This window comes from Sclerotinia sclerotiorum, genomic scaffold (assembly GCF_000146945.2).
Source record: "Sclerotinia sclerotiorum 1980 UF-70 scaffold_22 genomic scaffold, whole genome shotgun sequence".
In the NCBI taxonomy this organism is placed as follows: Eukaryota; Fungi; Ascomycota; class Leotiomycetes; order Helotiales; family Sclerotiniaceae; genus Sclerotinia; species Sclerotinia sclerotiorum.
The window spans coordinates 552,166-574,290 of NW_001820814.1; the positions used below are offsets into that span (position 1 = coordinate 552,166).

At 39.4% G+C, this 22,125-nt stretch overlaps 8 protein-coding genes across 8 annotated transcripts; 6 read left to right on the forward strand and 2 right to left on the reverse strand.

The window, feature by feature from the left end:
• Positions 1–1,240: 1,240 nt before the first annotated feature.
• On the forward strand, positions 1,241–1,806 carry SS1G_12877 (predicted protein; the record flags this gene model as incomplete). The annotated part of the gene is made up of 3 exons (XM_001586249.1): positions 1,241–1,324; positions 1,504–1,640; positions 1,788–1,806. 3 exons carry the CDS (start codon positions 1,241–1,243, stop codon positions 1,804–1,806), a joined length of 240 nt encoding a protein of 79 aa, XP_001586299.1.
• Positions 1,807–3,124: 1,318 nt separating this feature from the next.
• On the forward strand, positions 3,125–3,923 carry SS1G_12878 (predicted protein; the record flags this gene model as incomplete). Its single annotated transcript, XM_001586250.1, has 3 exons — positions 3,125–3,230; positions 3,393–3,556; positions 3,864–3,923. The coding sequence occupies 3 exons, from the start codon at positions 3,125–3,127 to the stop codon at positions 3,921–3,923; spliced, it is 330 nt and encodes a 109-aa protein (XP_001586300.1).
• A 1,720-nt stretch (positions 3,924–5,643) lies between these two features.
• Positions 5,644–7,761, forward strand: SS1G_12879 (predicted protein; the record flags this gene model as incomplete). Its single annotated transcript, XM_001586251.1, has 5 exons — positions 5,644–5,654; positions 6,135–6,283; positions 6,781–7,017; positions 7,593–7,626; positions 7,746–7,761. The coding sequence occupies 5 exons, from the start codon at positions 5,644–5,646 to the stop codon at positions 7,759–7,761; spliced, it is 447 nt and encodes a 148-aa protein (XP_001586301.1).
• A 1,963-nt stretch (positions 7,762–9,724) lies between these two features.
• On the forward strand, positions 9,725–10,491 carry SS1G_12880 (predicted protein; the record flags this gene model as incomplete). The annotated part of the gene is made up of 2 exons (XM_001586252.1): positions 9,725–10,079; positions 10,316–10,491. The coding sequence occupies 2 exons, from the start codon at positions 9,725–9,727 to the stop codon at positions 10,489–10,491; spliced, it is 531 nt and encodes a 176-aa protein (XP_001586302.1).
• A 1,343-nt stretch (positions 10,492–11,834) lies between these two features.
• On the reverse strand, positions 11,835–15,570 carry SS1G_12881 (hypothetical protein; the record flags this gene model as incomplete). Its single annotated transcript, XM_001586253.1, has 3 exons — positions 11,835–13,286; positions 13,336–13,469; positions 13,533–15,570. The coding sequence occupies 3 exons, from the start codon at positions 15,568–15,570 to the stop codon at positions 11,835–11,837; spliced, it is 3,624 nt and encodes a 1,207-aa protein (XP_001586303.1).
• An 849-nt stretch (positions 15,571–16,419) lies between these two features.
• On the forward strand, positions 16,420–17,283 carry SS1G_12882 (hypothetical protein; the record flags this gene model as incomplete). Its single annotated transcript, XM_001586254.1, has 3 exons — positions 16,420–16,538; positions 16,944–17,035; positions 17,132–17,283. 3 exons carry the CDS (start codon positions 16,420–16,422, stop codon positions 17,281–17,283), a joined length of 363 nt encoding a protein of 120 aa, XP_001586304.1.
• Positions 17,284–17,876: 593 nt separating this feature from the next.
• Positions 17,877–19,305, reverse strand: SS1G_12883 (hypothetical protein; the record flags this gene model as incomplete). The annotated part of the gene is made up of 5 exons (XM_001586255.1): positions 17,877–18,553; positions 18,853–18,900; positions 18,969–19,088; positions 19,147–19,227; positions 19,287–19,305. The coding sequence occupies 5 exons, from the start codon at positions 19,303–19,305 to the stop codon at positions 17,877–17,879; spliced, it is 945 nt and encodes a 314-aa protein (XP_001586305.1).
• Positions 19,306–21,757: 2,452 nt separating this feature from the next.
• Positions 21,758–22,002, forward strand: SS1G_12884 (predicted protein; the record flags this gene model as incomplete). The annotated part of the gene is made up of 2 exons (XM_001586256.1): positions 21,758–21,870; positions 21,993–22,002. 2 exons carry the CDS (start codon positions 21,758–21,760, stop codon positions 22,000–22,002), a joined length of 123 nt encoding a protein of 40 aa, XP_001586306.1.
• Between the last annotated feature and the right edge of the window lie 123 nt (positions 22,003–22,125).

Sequence of the window (22,125 nt, forward strand, 5' to 3'; positions counted from 1 at the left end):
GGCAGTGGCTTCATATTCATCTTTTTACCTATGCTACTACTGAATTCATTACATCCGATTATCATTCTCTTGCTTCACTGCTTTCTTTCTCTAGTTCAATCATGCGTTGCAATAGTAATGACATGTAGAAGATATGAACAGAAAATCGAGCGCAGCGAGCAAAAGGGTGTTTGGGGGCTTGCCCCCATATTGTCACATGTCAATCGATTTAATTTCTGTTACTACGTATTGAAAGGACGCTCCGCTGGCTCTCCGAGGGCCACTGCCGTGGAGGCAGACTATTTTGAAAGACAATGTACTATCTACTTGTCCAGTGGAAGTCAAAGATAACTCATCCCCGCTTGGACCATTTAAACCTGGAACCACAAGTTAAAAGTCGGCCAAGCCACCGGATTATTGAACCCCGACGGCAGACCCCAGGGTCTAAACAACCAATTCGTCATCATCTCAAACTAGTTGCCCCCACATCCCCATATTATCCATGAATGGATTCTCGATCGATGTACAACAATCCTTCGACTTCAATATCAATCTAATCCTCTCGTTTGCGATGCTCTTAGCATGAAAGTATAATGTCTAAATCATACAATCATTCATTCAATAGGAACTTTTCGTGTTCGTACCCGTACACAACTAAATACTTACTCTCTATCTAGAATAAGCCTCCAGTTATTAAAGTTCCATCCCGTTCTCCAATCATATAACTAGATGTCCATATCAAATGCATGCATGTAAAAATCATGTCAGAATCGCGGGGTAAAATGTACGCATTGTAATTTATTCTGAGCATGATTGGCGTGAAATATCTTTGAGGCATAGATCGTGATGGGATACGCAAAATCATGATTGGATCTCGCACAAAGGATTCTCAAGGGTTTCCCTTTGTTTGTTGCGCGCTGATTAAGTTGGATTTGTAAGATCCGTCGTATATCGTATGCTTATTGGGTTTTTGTATTGGACATCGGAAGACGGGGTTTCTCCAGATTTGTTTTGCGTGCGTAGGGTTAGGGGGTTTTGGTGGAGGGGTAGGGAGGAGGGAGTAGGTATATGAGGAGAGGGTTTCTCGTATCACTTTTGTTTATTTTTTTTTTTTACTTTATTCTCAGTACAATAAAACAGTAATACATTTTCAAGAAACTTGATATTCTTCAATTACTATCAATCACTATCAATCAATCAATCAATCATACCCTTTATCATTTCACATCAATCAATCGCACATCTACATAAATCAGAAACAATGAACGCTCAAAGTACATCAGCAGTTAAGGGAGGTTCTACTCAAGCCACCAACACCGCTGGTATCACTCCTCAAAACAGACGTGTATGTCTTCCTTCTTCTTCTTCTCCCTCCGCATCATCATCACCATCACCATCACCCTTCCTTTTCCCATCCTCTTACCCTCTTCATCACCACACCCAATCACCCCTCTCCCCTCTTCTATTCTACAACACCTCCCCTTCACAAACCCCCCAAACTAACCAAACATTCAAACGAAACAGGGCTCTCAAGAAGGCACCATGTTCGCAGGACTCCGAAATCAAAAACGTTCGAGTATTGATGCGGCGACGCAGGCTAGACGTGCCAGTTTTGCGGATCAGACTCCTAAGGCGGGTTTTGTCGCGCAGATGTGGAATAGGTTTGTTTTTTTTATATTTTCAATTCTATTTTCAATTTTCTTTTATTGGTGGTTGTTTAATGTTCTGGGTTTGGGGTTTTGGGGAGGTTGTGTGTTTGGATGAGAGCGGTTACAATTGAATGTGTGCTAATATTGTGTTTGTGATAGTTTCACTAAGGGGACATAAATGATTTGCATGGATGGAGGGGTAAAGGGACGGGCACGAGGAGGTAGACAGTGAGGATACGATGGTGTAGAGTGTATGAACAGGAAAGGAGACTCGAAGATTTCAACGAGGATCGATGAACGAAAGATGCACGAGAGAGCATGGATGGATTATGCCCTCAACATCATCTTAGATCATGACAGCATGGGTTAGCGAAGCGAAAGGGAGATAGCGTTGAGATTGTTATGGTGTTTGATTGGTTTGGTTTGAACGGACGGAAGTGGTTATGGCTTAGTTTGAGCTAATGTAGTTGTGGTTTTGGTTTTGGATGTCAAATGGAAGGGGATGAGATTATGAATACCATTATGCGTTATTATAACAATTAAGAAAAAAAGTATCAAAATATTTTTGGCATGTGCTCTTTCTATGTACATCATATTATTTTTGACTGTAATGGACTTATTCAAGGACAAAAACATCACCACCCATTTACTTACAATCATCACCAAACAAACAATCATCGCAATCATTCCCATCATCACCATCACTAAACATTCAAAACAACCCTTCATCCAACCCACACCCCAACAAAATCATACAGATCCCGATCTCCAAACCTTTAAACTCCAAAAACCCCGGAATTATAAATTATGTAGTTGATATCTCAACACATCAAACTCATACCTCTCTACCTACTCGTATATTCATATACATAATATAGATAAAGTAGATAAAGTAGATAAATAGATAAATAGATCTACAAGAATAAACTAAAAAACTAAAACCCCTATTAGCACATTCCCGGACGGAAAACATCCGAACCTTGAATTTGTTTTGTTATTCAATCTAGTGTATTCTAGATTTCTTAGGTAATATATGACGAGTTGATTGGGATTTTTTGATTGGATACGCGTTGTGTTGGTGAGGTGGGAAATTCCATCATTATTGTCGTCATTGTTATCGAAAAATTGTTGAAGAGCTCTATAGTGTTTGAGTAGATTCTAGAACTTCGAAATTTGAATACCTACTACGTAGAGGATTTGGTTTGTGGCTTGTAGGTTTTGCATTTCTTATTTATTATTCATATAGATAGATAGGTAGGGAGGGAGGTAGTTTCTGTTTTTTTTTTTTGCCTCCCAATTTTATTTTTTATTATATACATACCTACCTACCTACCTACAGTTTAATCAAGCTTTGAATATAAGATTCTCTCCTCTTCTCTTCTCTACTATTTATCTAGGATTATATTGATTGAGATTTTTACACAATATCACTCTACTCTCCTCTAGTTAACCTTATTTAACAAAAGAGAAACTAAGATACATTCAAAAACTTCAAAATGCCCGATTCAAAAGCAAACGCAAATCCTAATTTGGGTCAAAATCAACCTTCGAAAATTACTTCTGCTATTCATGATATGCTTCCTTCGCTTAAACCTCCTGGTGGTGGGTTTATTTTCTCTTTTTTTCCTTCACTATTTCCCCTATCCACATCCTCTTTCTCTCCTCTCCCCTTTATCCTCTCCCCCGTCGATCCCCACACACCCCCTAGAACCACACACACAACCTAGCACAACCAAACTAACCCCCCCCCCTTCAAAACAACAGTACAAAATATAGAAAATGCACACACGCGCGCAGGCGGAAGCGCAAATCATACACCGGGTTATGCGTCTACGCTTGGGAGTCAGGATCAGAGGGGAAGAACGGATGAGTATCGTGGGGTTGATAGTGAGAAGTTTAAAGAGGGGATTTTGGATCAGAGGACTGAGGTATGTGGGTTTTCTTATATGGGGCATTTTTGTGGTTATTTTTGGGGGGAGGGGAGGGAGGGAAGGGGTGGGAAGCCGGGGATGAGGGCGGGTAGGTAGGAGGGGGATGAGGAGAAGGAGGTGGGAGGGAGAAGAAAAAAGACGTGTGTGTTTGGTTTTGAAGTGTGGTCTGCGGTGTTGGGGAGTTGGATGGGAGGAGATACAATGGGATACCATGAGATCGAGCTTTGGAATGAAACAATGAAAAGAAAGATGCAGAGGTGTAACAGCGTATTGATCATTGGCTAATCTGACATCAAACTTATAGCCCTCTGCTCTAGGAAAAGCATTCCATAATATAATGACTGGAACGGATAAGTCAAAGTAAAAGTACAGAAGGAGTATGGCAGTGGAGTGAAGTGAAGGAGGAAGGGAAAGGGAAGAAAGGAATTATGACAATTGGCCTTGTGTAAGGAGATACGATTAGTCAAATCTCCTGTGCGATTTCTTCGGCTTCTCAAGGTTAGATTGGGATTTTATGAAATGATTCGAATGGAATGGAAAGGAAAGGATTAATTGTGTTTTTGAATTATGTTGTATGACTTACTGGACGATACATACAGGATTTTTGTGTGAGATATACGATATGATATTAGAAATACTCGGCAATGAATGGGTTTAGTTTTAATCTTAATTGGAAATGAGAAATATTACTCAACTTTTTAATATGATTGATTGATTGATTGATTGTGTTTATCGTCATAGGCCGTAGGCCCACGCGCCTTGGCGCGTGATAACCTTAGCCATCTATTCCAGTTTTGGACAAATGACACTCAGAGGAGTATACCTCTGAGTAGTGTACTAGCTAGCTAAGGAGGGTATTTATATACAATTTAAAGGGGCTAGGGCAGGGTTTACATAATTGCCTTCGCAGGAAAGGTTTGGGCCGGTAGGTCTTTTGGGGTTGTAATTGTAGTCATCCTCGTTCACTAGATCACTGGCTCTTGATCTCTCTCCCTTCCCCTTATACTATTAAAACATTATACTCGAAAACCCTTCATCCCTAATCCCCTTTTTAATATTATCAATCCAATTACTCCTTATATACTAAAATATATTGTAATCGCCTATCATCAGTGTCACACTCAAGAATACTGGGTAAAGTATCTTGTATTAGAAAATACTAAGCTAAGGAGAAAAGAAGAAGGAAAACAAGAGTAGAGAGTTTTCCTATGATTAAATACAAACGGGGCATGCCACGTGACCCGGAGGTGTGAGGCGTCACAATCAGGATTGCCTCGTCCTCATTCTGATCATCCTGCCAATAGAAAGCTTATAAAGGAGCATTAATCCTTATATAATATAATTATAATATATACAAATAATAACTTATATAGATATCCTAATTTTATAAATAGTATACCTCTATTAAATAAGAGCAAAGTAAGTTTCATCATTAATTCAAATCCTTTAATAATACTTCTTTAATGTTCCTATATAAAAGATATATAAATTATTATTGTTTTAATTATATCGATTATAAAAGATATACAATATATAATATATATATATCAAAGATGTTGAATTATACTCTATATTCTAGAGGAATCTCATTCTTAAAAAGTGAAATGATTTTGTAGTATATTATTGTAGATGATAGTATTGTTTTTTGTTTTGTAATAAAAATAGTGTTGTAAAGAGCATATCGATAATACGATTGTCAAAAAACTGCAAACGGGTAAAAACGTCGCGATCGGGCGCCTCTTCCTCTTCCAATTACCACGACTCCATCAAATGACTCAAACTTAGCTCTGCAGACTCTCATAAGAGAGCTGGAGGTTCGTAGGATGCACCGCGTACAGGTGTTGAGTCTTCGCATCCCCAACTTTTTAATAATTAACATATTGTTACGAAGGTTGCCGTCTAGATCACGTGGAAGTGCTCTAGGCTCTCGAGGTGGTTTGTAACTAGGCGTCAAGCAGGGACTTAAGTAATGACAATGATGATATGCAATTCGTAACTAATAGTAGAGTATACTAAATGATTGATCTTGAGCACGAAGCTCTATAAAAAAGAAATCCATCTAGATTATATAGACCTTCGTGCCGATGGCTACTCAGTAGGATCAATGCAGCTCAGTGCTGAGCTCACTGATCCTCACTGAGCCAATCACGTGATATTGATTACACGTGAGAGTTTCCTGTTACTCGGCGTAACAAAATAAAAAATTTATAAATGTTGATTTTTGTTATTTTTGATAGGAAAAAGTGGCCCAAAAGAGGGGCCCAAGAGTAGGGCACTAGACTTAAAGTATGATTATATTAGTGGCAAGTGTTGATTAGAGACTATATTGAATAATTATTAAATATATAAAATACTGTTTAAATCAAGTATGAAGCTATTAGAAAAATACATCTTATTTATATAGCCCTTCTCCATTGATCAGTAGTAATTTTAGGCAATGATCATGACTAGTCACAGGACTCTCTTTATGTCCGAGGTTCTAATGTTATCTTATTGGGAACCGCGGATGTTCAGGAAGCATAACTTGATTGATTCAGAACTAATTAAATAGTAAACTAACTAGTGAGTTATATAGTAAAGAACGTGAATCTGAGCTAGATAGAAAGCTCGAAAATGAGCTGGGAGTGAAACCGAGCTGGATAGGAAACGGAGAGCTGAAAGATAAAGACCTTGAATCCTTCAAACCAATATTAAATCCTACAGGCCAACATATCTCCATCAGAGGTAACTGAGACAAAGGTCATAACTTCATATTGAATACCAACCAAAACACAATTTTGCTACTCCACCTAATCAACAGCCATATCATTATCTACTTAAGACGGACTCCGATAAGATGGATATCTTCGTTAGCATTGAAGTTGATTTCCCTGAGAACGATAGATCCATCTGCGCGGGTGGCCTGAATCCAAATCCGTTTGCTGAGGAAAATAGTAGCTTCATATGCTGGAACAGTATATTCCTGTGTACGCGTAGTCTCCTCATACTCGGTGAAACTAGAGGAAGTGGTCGAGGTAAACTGGTAATTTAGACTAACATCCATGCTAAACCCCGTGATACCGTACGAAGCAGAGATTGAGACTCCTGCGGAATGTGTCATCTCTTCCGAAAGCGTCTAACTGACACCTTTTTTCACTGTGGTGGAGTCGGAAATCGAACCTCCGCCATTGTTCGTGTGCACCGTGTGAATATACCAAGCGATTCTCCTGCTGAGAGTGCAGAATGGGTAACGGATTGCTCTAAGGCTCGCTGCGTCCGTGGGAGGGAAGTAGACGGTGAAAGGGAGCGTGGCTTGACATTGATCAGTGCTGTTGAATATGTCACCACCCTTGGGGAGATTATTTTTTGTGAACGATGGTGGAGGAGTAGTGAAGTCCTTAAACTTTTTTGGGTTTGGCAGGACGAGAACCTGTGCGAGGCTATTGTTGGGTTCAGACCAGCTATTATTGGCCCGGAAAGTATTTGACGAGATCGGGATATTTTCGCTCCCATTTATACCAAGATCAGGGAGTCCAATTTCCCACACAGAACAATCCCGCGTAGCTCCTGACATATGATCATCCCAAATCTTTGAACTGAAGTAGTTCGAGTCTTGAACTAAATCAGAACGAACACACCAAATTCTATCCGTGCTAGGGGTGCTCCAAACTCTTTGACATATATCTCCAAGTGCGACGTACCAACTCGGTGCTACGGGCCTCCAGAAAGACCCATCATACTCGCCCCCGCTCTCCTCATCACGCCAGATTTGCTCGTACCTAAGGGGACTAGCGACTGCTGGTTTGTCTGTAGAATTGGGGTTGTTTCCAACAAGAATAGCAGCAAACTTGCCACTCCTGTCACCATAAGAAGAAAACCCAATAGATCCTAGAGGACGCAAGTTTCCCTGAGCTCTCGGATGGTAGCCTTCAAAGTCCGTCGTGGCTCCAGAGTCCAGGTCGCTCCAGATCCAGTCGAGGGTTGAGGTCATAGTGACTCTGAGGTCGCCATAGTCGTGTGTTGCGTTCGTCATGCTGATTTGAAGAGGCAATAGATGAGCCAAAAAAGGTGTTTTTGAGAGTGAGTACGTATATGAGATTTTGTGAAGAACTCTAGTGAAAGGAGAAGAACACAGCACTTCTTACAATTTTCTATAGTTGCTAGAATATTGATGTGGCTGTTGATCTGATACTAATATGTTTCACAGGAAGGCTTTCCAATAAGACTTTCTTGCATATAGAATAGTGATGCAACCTGCAAAGTCTAGTGAAGACAGTGCGGGACTGTGTGGGGAACTCCGAGCAAATCATCAACTTTTGAGGTATAGAAACTCAGCCTTCATAGAAGTTCTGCAGCAAGAAACTCTTAGAGGTTTTCAGCTTGTTTAGAGATAACTAATTTATTGACAAATTGGGAACCTCATACTTTTAAGAATGCAGGTTATCAGCTTGTCTAGAGATGACAAGTTTATTGAAAAATTGAAAACCTCGTATTTTCAAGAATACAGGTTTTCAACTTGTCTAGAGATAATTAATTTCTAACAAGCTGAAAACCTCATGCTTCCAAGAATGCAGCTTTTCAGCTTATCTAGAGATGAAAACCTCATACTTCCTTTCAAGCATGTAGATACTAGATTGTGAGGGAATCACCACATTTATTTTGTCCACATCAATAATAATGATGTAATGGATTGTTAATTGTTGTAGTGTTACACATATGCATCAAACGTGCATGGAAAAGGTAGGCAAGCTTACCATCAGAAAGACAATATCGAGGTTGCGCGGGACGTAATCTTTCAGTTTGTTCACCTGTTACGACAGACGCCATATCACTAGGATAGCTTGTCATATAATAAGGCCAAACCTCACAAAGCCAAATAGCAAGTGCTATGCAGGCCATGTAATGATCACATAACGACCCTGAGGATCTATCTAATGCCACTAGAGCCGAGGGCTCTAAGGAATCTAATTAGAACCTTTAGAGTCAGGAAGCGTAAAGGTCTATATAACCAGGACGATCAACAGAATCATAACTGTGAAATATGGAGAGAAGGGGATATGCCTATAGACTACCATAGTAGGGGATACCTAAAAGGTTCTTACATCCAATAGGATTCTCTTTAACATGCCGCAAATGACATCTCATCTGTCATACATAGTATCAGCCATATAAGCCCCCTCATCTTGCCGGGAAGCCACCACATATTGATACGGATAAAGCATGTTTTTACAATAGATAATTTGTTGACCTGAAGAATGACTATACGAGCCCAATTGATCACTTCTCAAGGGTGATGTCACTTTTTGGCAGTATAATCTTTTCTGTTATAAATTCATTGTATCATAATAAAGGTTTTTAGTTTATTAAGAAATTAATTATCTCTTGATAGTTTTTCTTGATTCGGGAAAATCAAATCCCTTCTATTTTGTTTTTCTGAAATTATTATAGAATAAATACAAGAAATGAAATCTCTTAATTATTAAAATTATTTTTCAAAAGAATATAATAAAAAATTACAAAAATATTAATTTAAAATTTAAATCATTAAATTAATAATAATTTCAATTAATGTTTAATAAGTGATTTTTATAATTTGTAAACCGAAAATTATAAAAGTTTAAAAATATCTATTTGTTTCACTATTTTAAATATCAAAATAAACTCCAAAGATGACTTATATACTTCTTGAATAATAAAGTTTAATTGACTAATGTCACACTTAAGAATACTGGGTAAAGTATCTTGTATTAGAAAATACTAAGCTAAGGAGAAAAGAAGAAGGAAAACAAAAGTAGAGAGTTTTCCTGTGATTAAATACAAACGGGGCATGCCACGTGACCCGGGGGTGTGAGGCGTCACAACTAAAATAAACCTTTGAAGTGTTTTAAAACTAATTTCATTTCTGTAAAAATAAGCTTGATAACTAAGAAACTTTATTTCTTATATTCACTTATAAGAAATTTTTAGTATGAATATAAATAGAATTGAAAATCTCCACTTGGTTTAAACAAAACTATTCTGACCATTCAAAAGCCACGCACGCTAAAATCATACTAGGAAAGATTATCAAGCGATAGCTAGTTTCTTCACAAGTTAAATACCTTTACTGTGAGAGATGTTCTACCACAATTGATCCCAGGTGAAATTGTATTCAGCCGATTGGGAGCCAACGCTACTCTAAGTAAAATGCCTTGGACTAATGTCTATTCGTCAATTTTGATACCGGCATTGCGAGAATCTACCTATGATTCAGTCAACCGATTCCTTAGCCTAGACCAACAATATCTATCTCCAAACCCAACGATTTCCGCACTATATGCTGCAGAACCAAGTGATTACAACCGCCTTGAGCGGCGTATCCATCCATCGAATCATTTTAGCAGGGCCTATATCCAGCAGGAAGGCGATACAGTTCGAGACTTCTTTCTGCAAATGGCATTTCCCGTTTCTCTTGCTTGGGACAGAGATTTTTTCTTGGAAAAATCCGAGTCAGGTACTCCAGGTCCAACAGATCACAAAAGACTATTGATCAAAGTGAGAGGTGTGAAGTGATAGTAGAGTTGAAACAACATGGTGTTATTGAGATTGATGAATAGAATGAAATGGAACGGAAGCAAAAACTTCTATAACTCACCGACTTGGGAGGGAGATAAGAGGGTAAGTCCTATTTCTCTTAAGAAAAAATTGAAAAAAGATAACTAATATTGAAATGTATGCTTCTCTTCACTATTGTCCTCAGGTGTTTGTTTATGATGGAACTTTTATACCTTCTAATAGTTCAATTCCATGCGAAAGTTCGAGAGGGTATTAAATCGGAAGATTGTACGGTTGATGTTTGTTGTTTGTTGTTTGCCAAATGTTTGTACTGCGAGGTAAGGACTCTATCGGCTAGTGTGGCGGGGTTGGATACACTTAATAGCTATCAAAGCGGAGAACCCTGCAATCTCGCTTAGTGGTTTCTGTCAGACGTTAACGAACCATCATTATATCATCCAGACGATACTATCGGACTTTTGGTATTGTTGTGAGCAAGAGATGGTATTGAAATGGTAAGGATAAATACTATTGCATTATCGATTTGATTGATGATTACAGCTATACAACGTTTCATTTAGTTACCTAGGTATTGTCGGGAAGTTGCATATTTGTGATGTCTGCTCTCTATCTGCATCTATAACTTTACTACCACCTCTCTTCTCACTCACTCCGTTATATCAACCATTACCTCTGTATTAGATATTAAATCCCGATAAGATCCGAGGGCCTTTGGTAAGTTATTATTCTATATATTCCTTATGTTCCCATTCCCATTCCCATTCCCATTCCCAATCCTATATATCTCCCCTCTTCATCCCCATCCCCATCCCTATCTATCCTTATCCAATCCCTCAATATCTTAATATCCCAATAAATACTAATAATCCCTACATCTCTAATTATTAACCTCTCAATCTTCACTCCCACTCCCAACCTCGTCTCATCTCATCCCCAATCTTATATTCCCTCATCCTCCTTCCTTTCCTTCCTTTCCTTCCTTTCCTTCCTTTCCTTCCTCTCTAATCACATCCATTTATTAAAACAAAAAAAGAATAATAAACTGATTATTTATCAAAATCTCCACCTATCTTACTGTTCAAATATCCCATTATCTAAATATCTAGATTATTGTGATCAAAAGGGTGTTTATTGACCAGCAATTGTATTTAACTTAGAATCTACAGGTGAAGAGCACCTGTAGATGGGGATAGCTACTCTATATATACACAAATGAATGGCCTAGCCGCAATGGCTAGGCAAAAAGGAGTCATATTTATCCCTCCAATGATCTTACTTTACCGATAACCATTGATACACAGTACTTGTTCGGATCTGATCCTCAGACCACCTAAATCGTATACTAATCCCGAGTAATCGTATCATGTGTGGACATGGTTAATGCACCTGAGGTTTCTTATATAATAAGGGTGGGAGGAAAGCAGGGGTTTTCGTCACAATTATTTAAAATTCATCCTTAATATTAAATTTTAATTTTTATAATTTTTCTTTTTTTTGTTATAAATTATTATATCATTTTATTATACTGATATAAAAACTCAAACACAATCTCCGACTTCCAAACCTCCACCAATTTATATAAAGATATAAAGATATAAAAACTTAAAAATGTATATATATAATCTTCTAAACAACCTCAATTAATTTATCTCGATCTAAATCTTCTCGCTATAATAGTAAGTACTCTAGTCCATCTATGCTGCAATCAATATGTACGATTGATAAATCCCCCAAGTATTCATCAAACAAGCATTTCATCTCCATCATCATCTTCACCATCATTTCCCATCCCATTTGTTGCCAAATCTAAAAATGCACCAGATTTCTTCCTCTCTGGTAACTTCTTCCCAGTCGCAGTCCCCTTACCCTTCCCCTCATTCTTCGCCCTTCCATCTTTATCTTTCTTCAACATCAAATCATGACCCTCAGCAATCGGAGCAGCCTCTTCATCCGTAATCGTCACACCATCCAACAACATTCTCTCAACCGCTTTCTCTCCAGCATCTTCAGCTTCTTCGCCCGCAACTCTCCCATCCAACATTAACTTACTTCTACCCATTTTCCAAATGGCTTCTTCAATTGTACCTTTAGTAACTAATCTAACAACTTCCACATCACGAGTTTGGCCAACTCTATGAGCACGATTTTCTGCTTGAACATCATCTTGAGGGTTGAAACTACCATCAAAGATAATAACTTTGTTGGCATACATCAAATTGATACCTGTTCCACCTGCTTTGGTTGTCAAGAGAAAAGCCGTAATATCAGCATCATCTCTGAATCTTTCAATATATGCTTGACGTTCATCAATCTTGGTAGAACCATCAATACGAGTATAAGTAATTTTCGTAGTGTTTAAAACCGATTCAAGAATATCAAGAACAAGTGAAAATTGTGAGAAGATTAGAACTCTGTCACCATTCTCCTTGTACTTCGTAACAAGTTCCACCAAAGCAGAGACCTTTCCTGAATCCATCCATGCGTTTTTCTTGACGTCAAATGATTTGATACATGGATAAAGAACACACCAAGTATGTAACCAAAAATCCGAAGCATTTCGCATTTCCTCAACAAGATGAATTCGTTTAGCTGAAGGAGGGAAATTATCTGGTTCTTTCTTTCGTAAAATATCAACCATTTTCTCAATCTTCTCATTTGTAAAATGACGTCGAAAAAGTAAAGGATGAATAGCCGCTTTGCGAAGTTGCATAATGGGGTTGTTTTCTTCGGATTTCAGAGGTGGAATCTTAGCACCCTCAAGACGTTTGCGGGCTCGTTCTTTAGCTGCATCTGCATGCTCATTATAGATTTTAGCCTGTGTCGACTCCAAGTTACAACGTTCAACTCGACAGAACTTTGTAGGAAGATGTTTCAAAACTTGATGCTTCTTGCGTCGTAGAACAAATGGAGTGAGCATAGATCTAGCTCGAGTGATACGTTCAGCAGAAAGTAATGCTCCGTGGTCAGTATCTCTAGTTGTTGCTTTTGCTTTGAAAATATAATTCAAATCTTCTTCTCTTTCCTTGAAAACATCTGGAAGAATGAATGCAAGTAAAGTGACCAATTCCACCAAATTGTTTTGAAGAGGTGTACCCGTCAATAAAAGTTTAAAATTAGCAGGAATTCTATTCAAAGATTGATTTTTTTGAGTAGCTCCATTTTTCAGGATATGACCTTCATCACAAACAAGAACCTATAAATAGTCAGCAAGTGAAACTAGAGAAATCTTCACAATTACTCACATCGGATCCTAATCTTCGAAAGAATTTATTATCAGTAGGTTTTGTGGCCATATCATAAGTAGAAACAATGACATTAATGTCATCTCGCTTGTTCAATATTAACTCAGCCAACTCAACACGTTCAGCTGCAGGACCTATAAATCTATTAGTTACTGTATCCTCAGACATTCGAATGAATTTCTTTGCACTAAACTTACCATGATAAGGTTGAATGGCCAATTTCGGAGCAAATTTTTGAAACTCCTGACACCAATTCTCAAAAACAGCAGCAGGACCAAAAACGACATGAGGACCTTTTCGACCAGTAGCCACAAGATGTGAAAGAAAGGAAATGACTTGACAGGTTTTCCCAAGACCCATGTCATCTGCCAAAATACAACTCAAGTTTTGATCATACATCAGATTCAACCAATTCAACCCGACTATTTGATAATCTTTCAGAACAACATCATCTGCCATAAGTGATGGTTTCTTTAAAAAGTCGACCCTAGCTTTTCTTCGTTTGACGGATATGATCTTGTCCTCATCTGCATTTTCCCCATTGATGGATAAAGTGCTACTTGGAGAACCAATTCCAGAATCGCGTTGAGACTCTGCATCGTCAAAAGATACCAACTCAATACCTTCTCCCTCCTTTCGAGTACCAAAAGAATTAAATCCCCATTTTGCCATCTCAGCTTCCAGTGGCTTTGCGAGATCCTCACATCTTTTGACAAGTAAATCCACAGCTTCGTAACCAGAAAACATCTCCAAAGCTGTCTCCACAAGACGTTCACCCATTGGTGCCTTTGAACTCTTCTTGCCACTCTTTAAAGTCTTAACATTTGAAACGTTTCTCGCAGCATTAAGACTTCTGAAAGGTCGAGCATCTAACATTGCTTGCGCGTTGGCATTGGTAGTATTAGTAAGTTCGATAAGATCCCCTAATGTACAACGGTTTAAGTATTTGAGCAGTCGCTCCTCAAGAATTGGATCTTCCTCAACTTCTTCCTCAGGTTCTAGGTCGGAATCATCATCAGACATATCTAGAATAACTGGGGACGAAGCCAACTTGACTGGAGACAACTTGACAGGAGAAGGTGCAGCCACAGGAGAAGATGGAGCTTTGCGTCCTTGCATAAGTCTTTTCCTTGGCTTTTTTGGTGTAGTAGCTTGAGCTGGTACCTGGGCCGGTCTTTGCGTAGATTGATTTTGAGTAGAAGAATATCGATCCTTGATTGACTTGATAGGTCTTGCAAGACCTCTTCTCATTTGAGGTTCAGCCATTTCCGAAGCGGTGATTTCCTGAATTTCATCCTCATCGTCGTCCGGGACCTCAACCGGCGCATCCTTTGCAAGTAAACCACAAGCATCATCAAAATTGTGTCTAGTTACGATCAAAGCATCCTTGGCCTCTTGAATAGATACACCTGGAAAAATATCCTTGATGCGCTGAACTTTTATTCTGAGCTCACTATCAGGAATATCCTTGATGGAAATGTCCTGAACAGGCCGGGCTCTTTCTGGACCTTGTTGTTTCTTTCCTTTCTGTGGTTTATATGCGGCATTGGCGAGAGCATTCTGAAACTTGGAATTGCCATTGACAGACCGAGAAGTATCTGGATAACCGGTAGATCCAAAAGACGCACTCTTGGAAACAAACGTTGTTGGTTTAATATCTGCCTTGACAAATTCATCATCATCAGAACTATCCCCAACAAATGAAGGCCCCTCATCATCACTATCCAAGTTGATAATCTTTCTTGGTGGGGCAATGGGTTTTTGAGTAATTCCAAATGGTGGTCTGTATGTCGTTCCAGCAGGCGCCATGGCAGAAGCCAAGTTCTTTCTCGGTGTAGGTGATTGTCGTAGAGGTGAAGAAGCTGGTACTTGTACATTACTTAAGCCGTTGGTGATTGGAGAACTTGGTGGATATGCCATTGACGTGGACCGATCGATGATTTGAGTAGCTTGTGTCTCGAATTTCCTAGTAGTGGGTACAATTTGGGTAGGTTGAGTCTCAAATTTCCCAACAGCACCTACAATCTGTGTAGGTTGTGTCTCAAACTTTCCAGCAGCTGGCGTATCAGGGACATAATCCTTGAATAAATCATCTCCATCATCCGCATCTGAATTATAGGTATCTGTATTTCTCGCAGAATTATTGATAGATGTATAACCCGATTCTGTTCTTTGCCGTTTTACCGCTGGTGAATCGGGTATAAGAGAAGAGGGATTGGTAAAATTGGCAGCCATAATTCGTTTCTGTTGTTTTGTTGTTGGAATGATGAGAGAGAGGTTTGTTGTTCGATGAGTAAGTTGAGAAAAAGATGGGATTGCAAGTTGTAAAAGCAATGTCGAATCGAGATTAATACAGAATTTGATCCTTGATTCGCAATCTGTAATAATTATAGTTAAAAAATTGATCTCCTTCAGGAAATTCCCAGAATGTTCCTAATTAAGACAATCGTATTTGTTTTGCGGCAGGAAAAAAAGAAAGATCTTGAGAATTGTTGAGACAGCGAGATAAGAGATCGAAAAACCCCAAGCATCACTTCATAAATCTCGGATGTGAAATAAGAGTGAATCTCAAAAATGAACTTTTCTCATACCTTTATATCGATCAATCAATCCTCATCTTGAAGTTAAACTTCTTTTCTCTGCCCTTGCCTGCGCTGACCAAAAGTAGACCAACGATTAGATTTTAGTACACAGACCATTTACAACCGATCAAAAAGACACGCTCCACTAGTCAAATTCTAATTTACGCGTTCCCCACGCTTTTCTTTTTCGCGAAGTCAGCAGTATCCACTTCCTAATTTGATGCATACATATCAAGCCTTGTTCATTGTCCCGCAATCAAATACTCCGTATGCAGATAAAACAAGCAAAGCAAAGCAAGTCAAGTAAACATCCAAATTATCAAAAATCTCACCAAACAAAACAAAAATTCGTTATCAATCTATTCCCCTTTAGATTTTTATATTAATATCTACTCAATCTATTTTACCCAGTTCGGACCATTTCACCCAATACCCCTCTTCCTCTTCCTCGTCCAACCCTCACCACCACCCCCTCTCACCACAATCCAAATCCAACTCCAAAATGGCAACTCAAAGACGCAGCCACAACGATCGCATCGCAGCCGGCGAAGAAAAAGAAGCTTCATTCAAAGCTGAAGCCGTACTTGGGGAGAAGAGTAATATTGCTCCTGCTGTTCCTGCGTTAGTTATCTTTTTTTGTCCTCATTTACATTTACGTTTTATTTTCTTTTATATTCATATTCATTCCTCTTCATCTTTATCATCATAATCATCATAACCATAATCATCGACACATGCTCAAAACCCCTTCTCTTCTCTGTCCACTCCATCTCTCCATTTCATCCTCATCGAAAGATCATATATTTATATTCAATTCCACGGCTATCTGTATTCTATACATACATACCTTACATCACATCACATTACACCCCCTTCCTGCCTTCACCCCTCCTTCCCTTCCTTTGCCCCTCCCTATTCTGCCCTCCTCATTCTCCCCACTCACTACACCCCCTCATTCCCCCTCTTTCTCCCCCATACTCCTTACATCACACCCCCAGCTAACACCTCTTTTCCCAAACCCAACAGCCACATAATATACAAACTCCTCGGCTTCACCCTAGCCATGATAATCATACCAATAAGTTCCTATTTCCTAACCTTGAATTCTATCTTCAGAGGTACGTATTCATCCCCTCTATCTTCATCCCCCTCATTCCGCTCCCCAAAGTCCCCCAAAAAACCAACCCACCAAACTCACCCCCCTCCCCTCCCAGGAAACTCCACCTTCGCCGGTGCCACCGCCGCAATAATGGCAAATGTAGTATTAGTCGGTTACGTCATCGTAGCCATGAAGGAAGATCAAAGTGAAGCACTTGAAGCTGCTGCTGCCAAAGAGACGAAGACGGAATCGAAAAAGGAGTTATAATAATGTATTTCTCACGAGGTTTACGAGTCACGGGTTATTTATCTTTGAATTTCACGAGGGAGTCAAGTTCAGTCAGTTCAAGTCAAGTCAAGTCAAGCCAAATCAGACATTCAATCATAAAAGTCAAGAAGCAATGACGGGCAGAAAAAATAACTCATTAAAATTTCAGTAAATAAAATCCGTTCGGTTAAATGATGGATAGATATTCTTCGTCTTCATCTTCATCTTCAGGCTTTCCACAAAAAACCCACCACCCACCACCCACCATCAATCTTCCTCTTCTGGGTAAAGGAATCAATTAAGGCCAGACACAAGGCCCACAGCTCACAGCTCCTAAACCCAACTTTTAAGGACAATAGTTGACAGAAGAGAAATAAAACTCCCATGCGCCACTTGATGCAAAAACAAACCCCAACCCTTTCCAAGTGTATTCCATTATATCCTTTGAAACCCCCCCTATATTTGCCCGTCATGAAAAGGTATCATTAAAACACAATACGAACATCCTACATCCATCTCATGTTCTCCTCTTCGAATCATTCGTATTAGAAAGATTGTGTAAATTAGCTTCTTGATGAAGAATGACCGGCATCTTATTTATTCTTGCTCAACTTTCTTCCAAACCAACTTTTTCGTTTTTCTGGTTGGGGTTTAACATCTGATTTGGTGATTTCGACGACCGATTTTTGAGGTCCAGAATTTCCACTTGTGATGCCAAGGTTAATTGGAGTTCGTGGTGTACTATCTTTGTTTGTCGGTGGAGGTCCTTGGTTTAAGCCATTAATCTGTTGCCTTCGCATTCCATTTTGCTCATTGATACCACTTCCGGGTGGAAGGTACTGAGGGTTGTTTCCGAATCCATTGAAGCCATAGGTCTCCATAGGTTCCTTTGGTGGCTGTGGTAATGCATGAATTCCATCTACTGAACTATTTAAGCTGCTGGGATCCGTTGAATAACCCGCGGGGTCTGCGGATATTGCACTACCAGATGCTGTCGTCACAGTTTCGTATGAGTGTTGCTGTCCTCCAGGCGCTGTGTATACACCGCTGTTGAATTGTGGTTCTGATGCTGTTCGAGGGTATCGAGATCTGTTGGGGGTATATCCATGGCCAGGACCTCCATGATTGTCGGTAGTATAATAGCTGTCAGGCCTCGTCACACCATTCGCTCGTCCATCACCATATTGGCTATTTTGCCTGTAGGATTGTTGTCCTCCATAGTAGCTCTGCTGAGAATACCTTGGCCGTTCGTCATTGTTCATCTGACTCGCTATAGGACGATCTGTTAGCGTATGTGCGACAGTTGTCAATCCCACGCGCTTGAGGAATAGTTTGTCAAGGATCCACAGGAGGATGAAAAACGCTAAAGCATGCAAGATGCTAAAATCCCCATTCATTTCATGGAAAAGGTGCTCGGTTGATAGATGGGCATTGGCCAGTGAACACGGGCCACAGTAGCTGAGAGCTACAGAGAGGAAAACAGGATAGACAGTTGTCTCAGATGTATGTGCAAAAATTGCAATGAGAAAAATGGAAATCGGAAGATGAGAGAAAATGGTATGGACTAACCTGCGAAATAACTGTTTCGACGATTGTATGTTGAGCCCACGTCGGATTCTGTTGAGTAGAAAAATTAGAATTGCAAGTCCAAAGCAATGAGCACATAGAGGTATTAGGATACTAACCAGCGCGTATCATTGATTTCCTCGAAGAATAGTTTCCATCAATAGCTGCCTCAAAAGCTCGAATAGTATCCAAAGGTCTTTCCCATCTGCTTCTTGTAGGATTTGAACGATCGGGTTCCGCTACGTAAAAATATGTCAGCGCACAAGATTAATGATGTAGTAGAAGAATATGACGAACCGATAGGATTTCCCTGACTATCTCTATGTTGAATTGCTCGAAGAGGTGCCAATGAAGTCGGAACTTCACTTGCAACGGCGGCTGGAATAAAATGGTCAGTCTGCGAATTATGAAAATCCATCATCTTTGAGAATACTCACAAGGTTCTGCTTCAGTCATGGCCAGAGATGGATCGGCTTTGGTATGTAGTCTTTTTGCTTCTTTCTCTCGATGTGATTCTGTGAGATCAAGTTTATGTCCACTTCCACTGCTCTTATGAGAATGTAAACTGAAGCCAGAGGAGGTCTTTGTCCTTTGGCGGTTCCCAGGCCGCTCCTGATTGCCCGGGGGCGAGGGTAGCGGATGATTTTGGTTTTGCATATTTCTATGTATAAGCTGATAAGTGGATGGTGATTATCGCTCTTGTGGGTCTCGTTACAACTTTTGTTCAAAAGATCTCGAGGCTTAGCACCTTATCGTCGTGAAATTCGGTTGTGGTGGAGATTATCAAAGAGAATTGTAGGGATATTTGTGGAACTTTGAAATGAGGTTGGTCCTGTTAGTCTGAGGTTCGCTCGTTTGGACGTGAACGGTCAAAAGTCGGTGGTTGGGGATTGAATGGCTTTATATGAGAACTGGATATCCGTTTCACAATGTTTGAATTAAGCTTAATGAGAATTGTAGCTTGATGTTATGATGAATGGTGTGATGCTATGGTACGGGATGATTTGAAGACGGCCAAAAATGCGTTTGCTGTTATGAATCTTTTTTCTTGGTAAATCTCCAGATGGATGGGATTGATGGATGTTTTCGTTGATGTGAATCAGAGCTCCTGTCGGAAGTGCTGAAGCTAGTGCTTTTGGCTTTTCTGATGAATGCAGATAGATTTGTTTATGTTTTATCTCCCAAGGTTTCCAGCTTTCCTTTAGTCTTTTGAAAAGTACCTGATACCTTTGATTGTAAAGGAATCAAAGTCAATCAATCGATTGAGATGAATGAAAAGATAGATGAAGGATTAGAAAAAGGATCAAGAGCTTAGAAGAAGTTGAAAAATTAAGATCTTGAAAAGGAAGAGAGGGAGAAAAGTTTGAGCAGACTTTTTACGAGGGGAATAGAAAAGGTTATTAGAGTTAAAATTCAATACGAAGCATTCGATGTCAAGCCACTGGAGGGGTTCAGAAACGAGAGAAAGCAATATTTATCATCTATCCAGACAAATGGGAAAAGTATATTACTAGGTACCTAGGTAGTAGGTACTAAGGTTTTTTGATGACGAGGAGCTCGTGTCTAGCTGTTCGGACCAGTGAATAGAAGAAGCTTTAACAAATTCGTATAGCTTCATTGAGATAGGATAGATATCTCATACAGGTACACGTTTATTTCTTATTTAACATAAACCATAAATCGGCAAATCCAATCAGTTACCAAGAAATTATGCTACGGTAGATAACTCCTTCCAAAGGGATGGCTGTAGGAAAAGAATTCATTCATTCATCACCAATTAGACGATTTCAATCATCGGAAACTTGGTTAATCTATCAAAACCCGATAGTCAACAATACAACATTGGGACAGAATTCGTATGCTCTTCCGTGAGCAGCAGGGATTTCAGGAAAGATATTCAAGTGCTAGGTACAGTCTACCCAGGCAGCTAAGTGGTAATGCTATGAAGCGATAAAAGAATGATCTACCACTAATCCCACTAATCCCACTAATCCTAATAAAGTTATTTATCCCCTGGTAAGAATCTTCTTGATGCTGTGCGAGTATCATTGATGATGCATCTCTGATTTTCTTGTGCATCGAACCAAAGCCAAAATAGTAACGGTACATACTCCGTACCTACGATGACATGACTTCCAAAGTGTCATGAGAAAAGAAGAATCCTTGTCGATAGATAGTCCATTTATTTATAGATTTCTTCTTCAAAATTCCAGCAAACTCTGTTGAAGATCAAGATTTTCGATTTTGGCATTCTCGAATACCTTTTCCTTACCTTCCTACGACACAAAATGTATCAGGTACATAAACCATTCATCAATGCCAACCTAATATCACGCAACCAAGCCAATCAATACCCGAAGATTCCGAACCCATCATATCCAACCCAATTCATCTCCATCAGCATATCATACCTAGCTCCCCAGTAGTTCTGAGAAGAAATTCCAAGAATCCTGTTTTCATTTTCGCCGTCCATTCATTCATATCCACATCCTAATCTATTACTTCCTCTATCCGTCCATCCCCAAGAATTTTTCCAAACCTGCCCCCACAAAAAATGGTGGTGGCTGAAGAAGAACACGAATACTCTCTAGTGTGTATCTACGGACTCTCTTACTCTCACCATTTCTCCATGATCAGATCAGCTCATCGGGCATCGGGATTCTCGGACGTAGAGTATTTAATTAGTCTATGCTATCCATAATGTACGAGGTACCGGTACGAAGTACGAATACAGATTTATTATATATGATTACTACTTATCTATCTAGCATTAGGTATATCAATATCAATCAATTGCATACATGGGCACCAACCAGCTGAAATATCACGTTCCTTTATGTAGGTAGGTAGACACTTTTAATACTACTCTAAGCTTGAGCTTTGAGCTACATAACCAATAATAATCAATATGATGATTCTTCAAAACAACAAACGAGTCATCCACCAACCTACCGACCTATCAACCTACCAACCTACCAACCTATCAACCTACCAACCTACCAACCTATCAACCTCACCTAGGTACTACTCCCTAAAAATCACCCCTCACTATAAAAATCAGCATATCCCGATAATCACACCTTGCACCTATCACCCAGTACCCGAACCCAAACCCCAAGATCTCCTGCTAACCCCAATTCTAGATTTCGATAAATATACTACACTACACTACACTACTAGTACTAATACCTAGGAAACTAATTATCTTCACAGTTCACACATATAATTTTCCATCAAAAAATCGGCAAAGGGACAATTCCATTTTCCGGAAACATT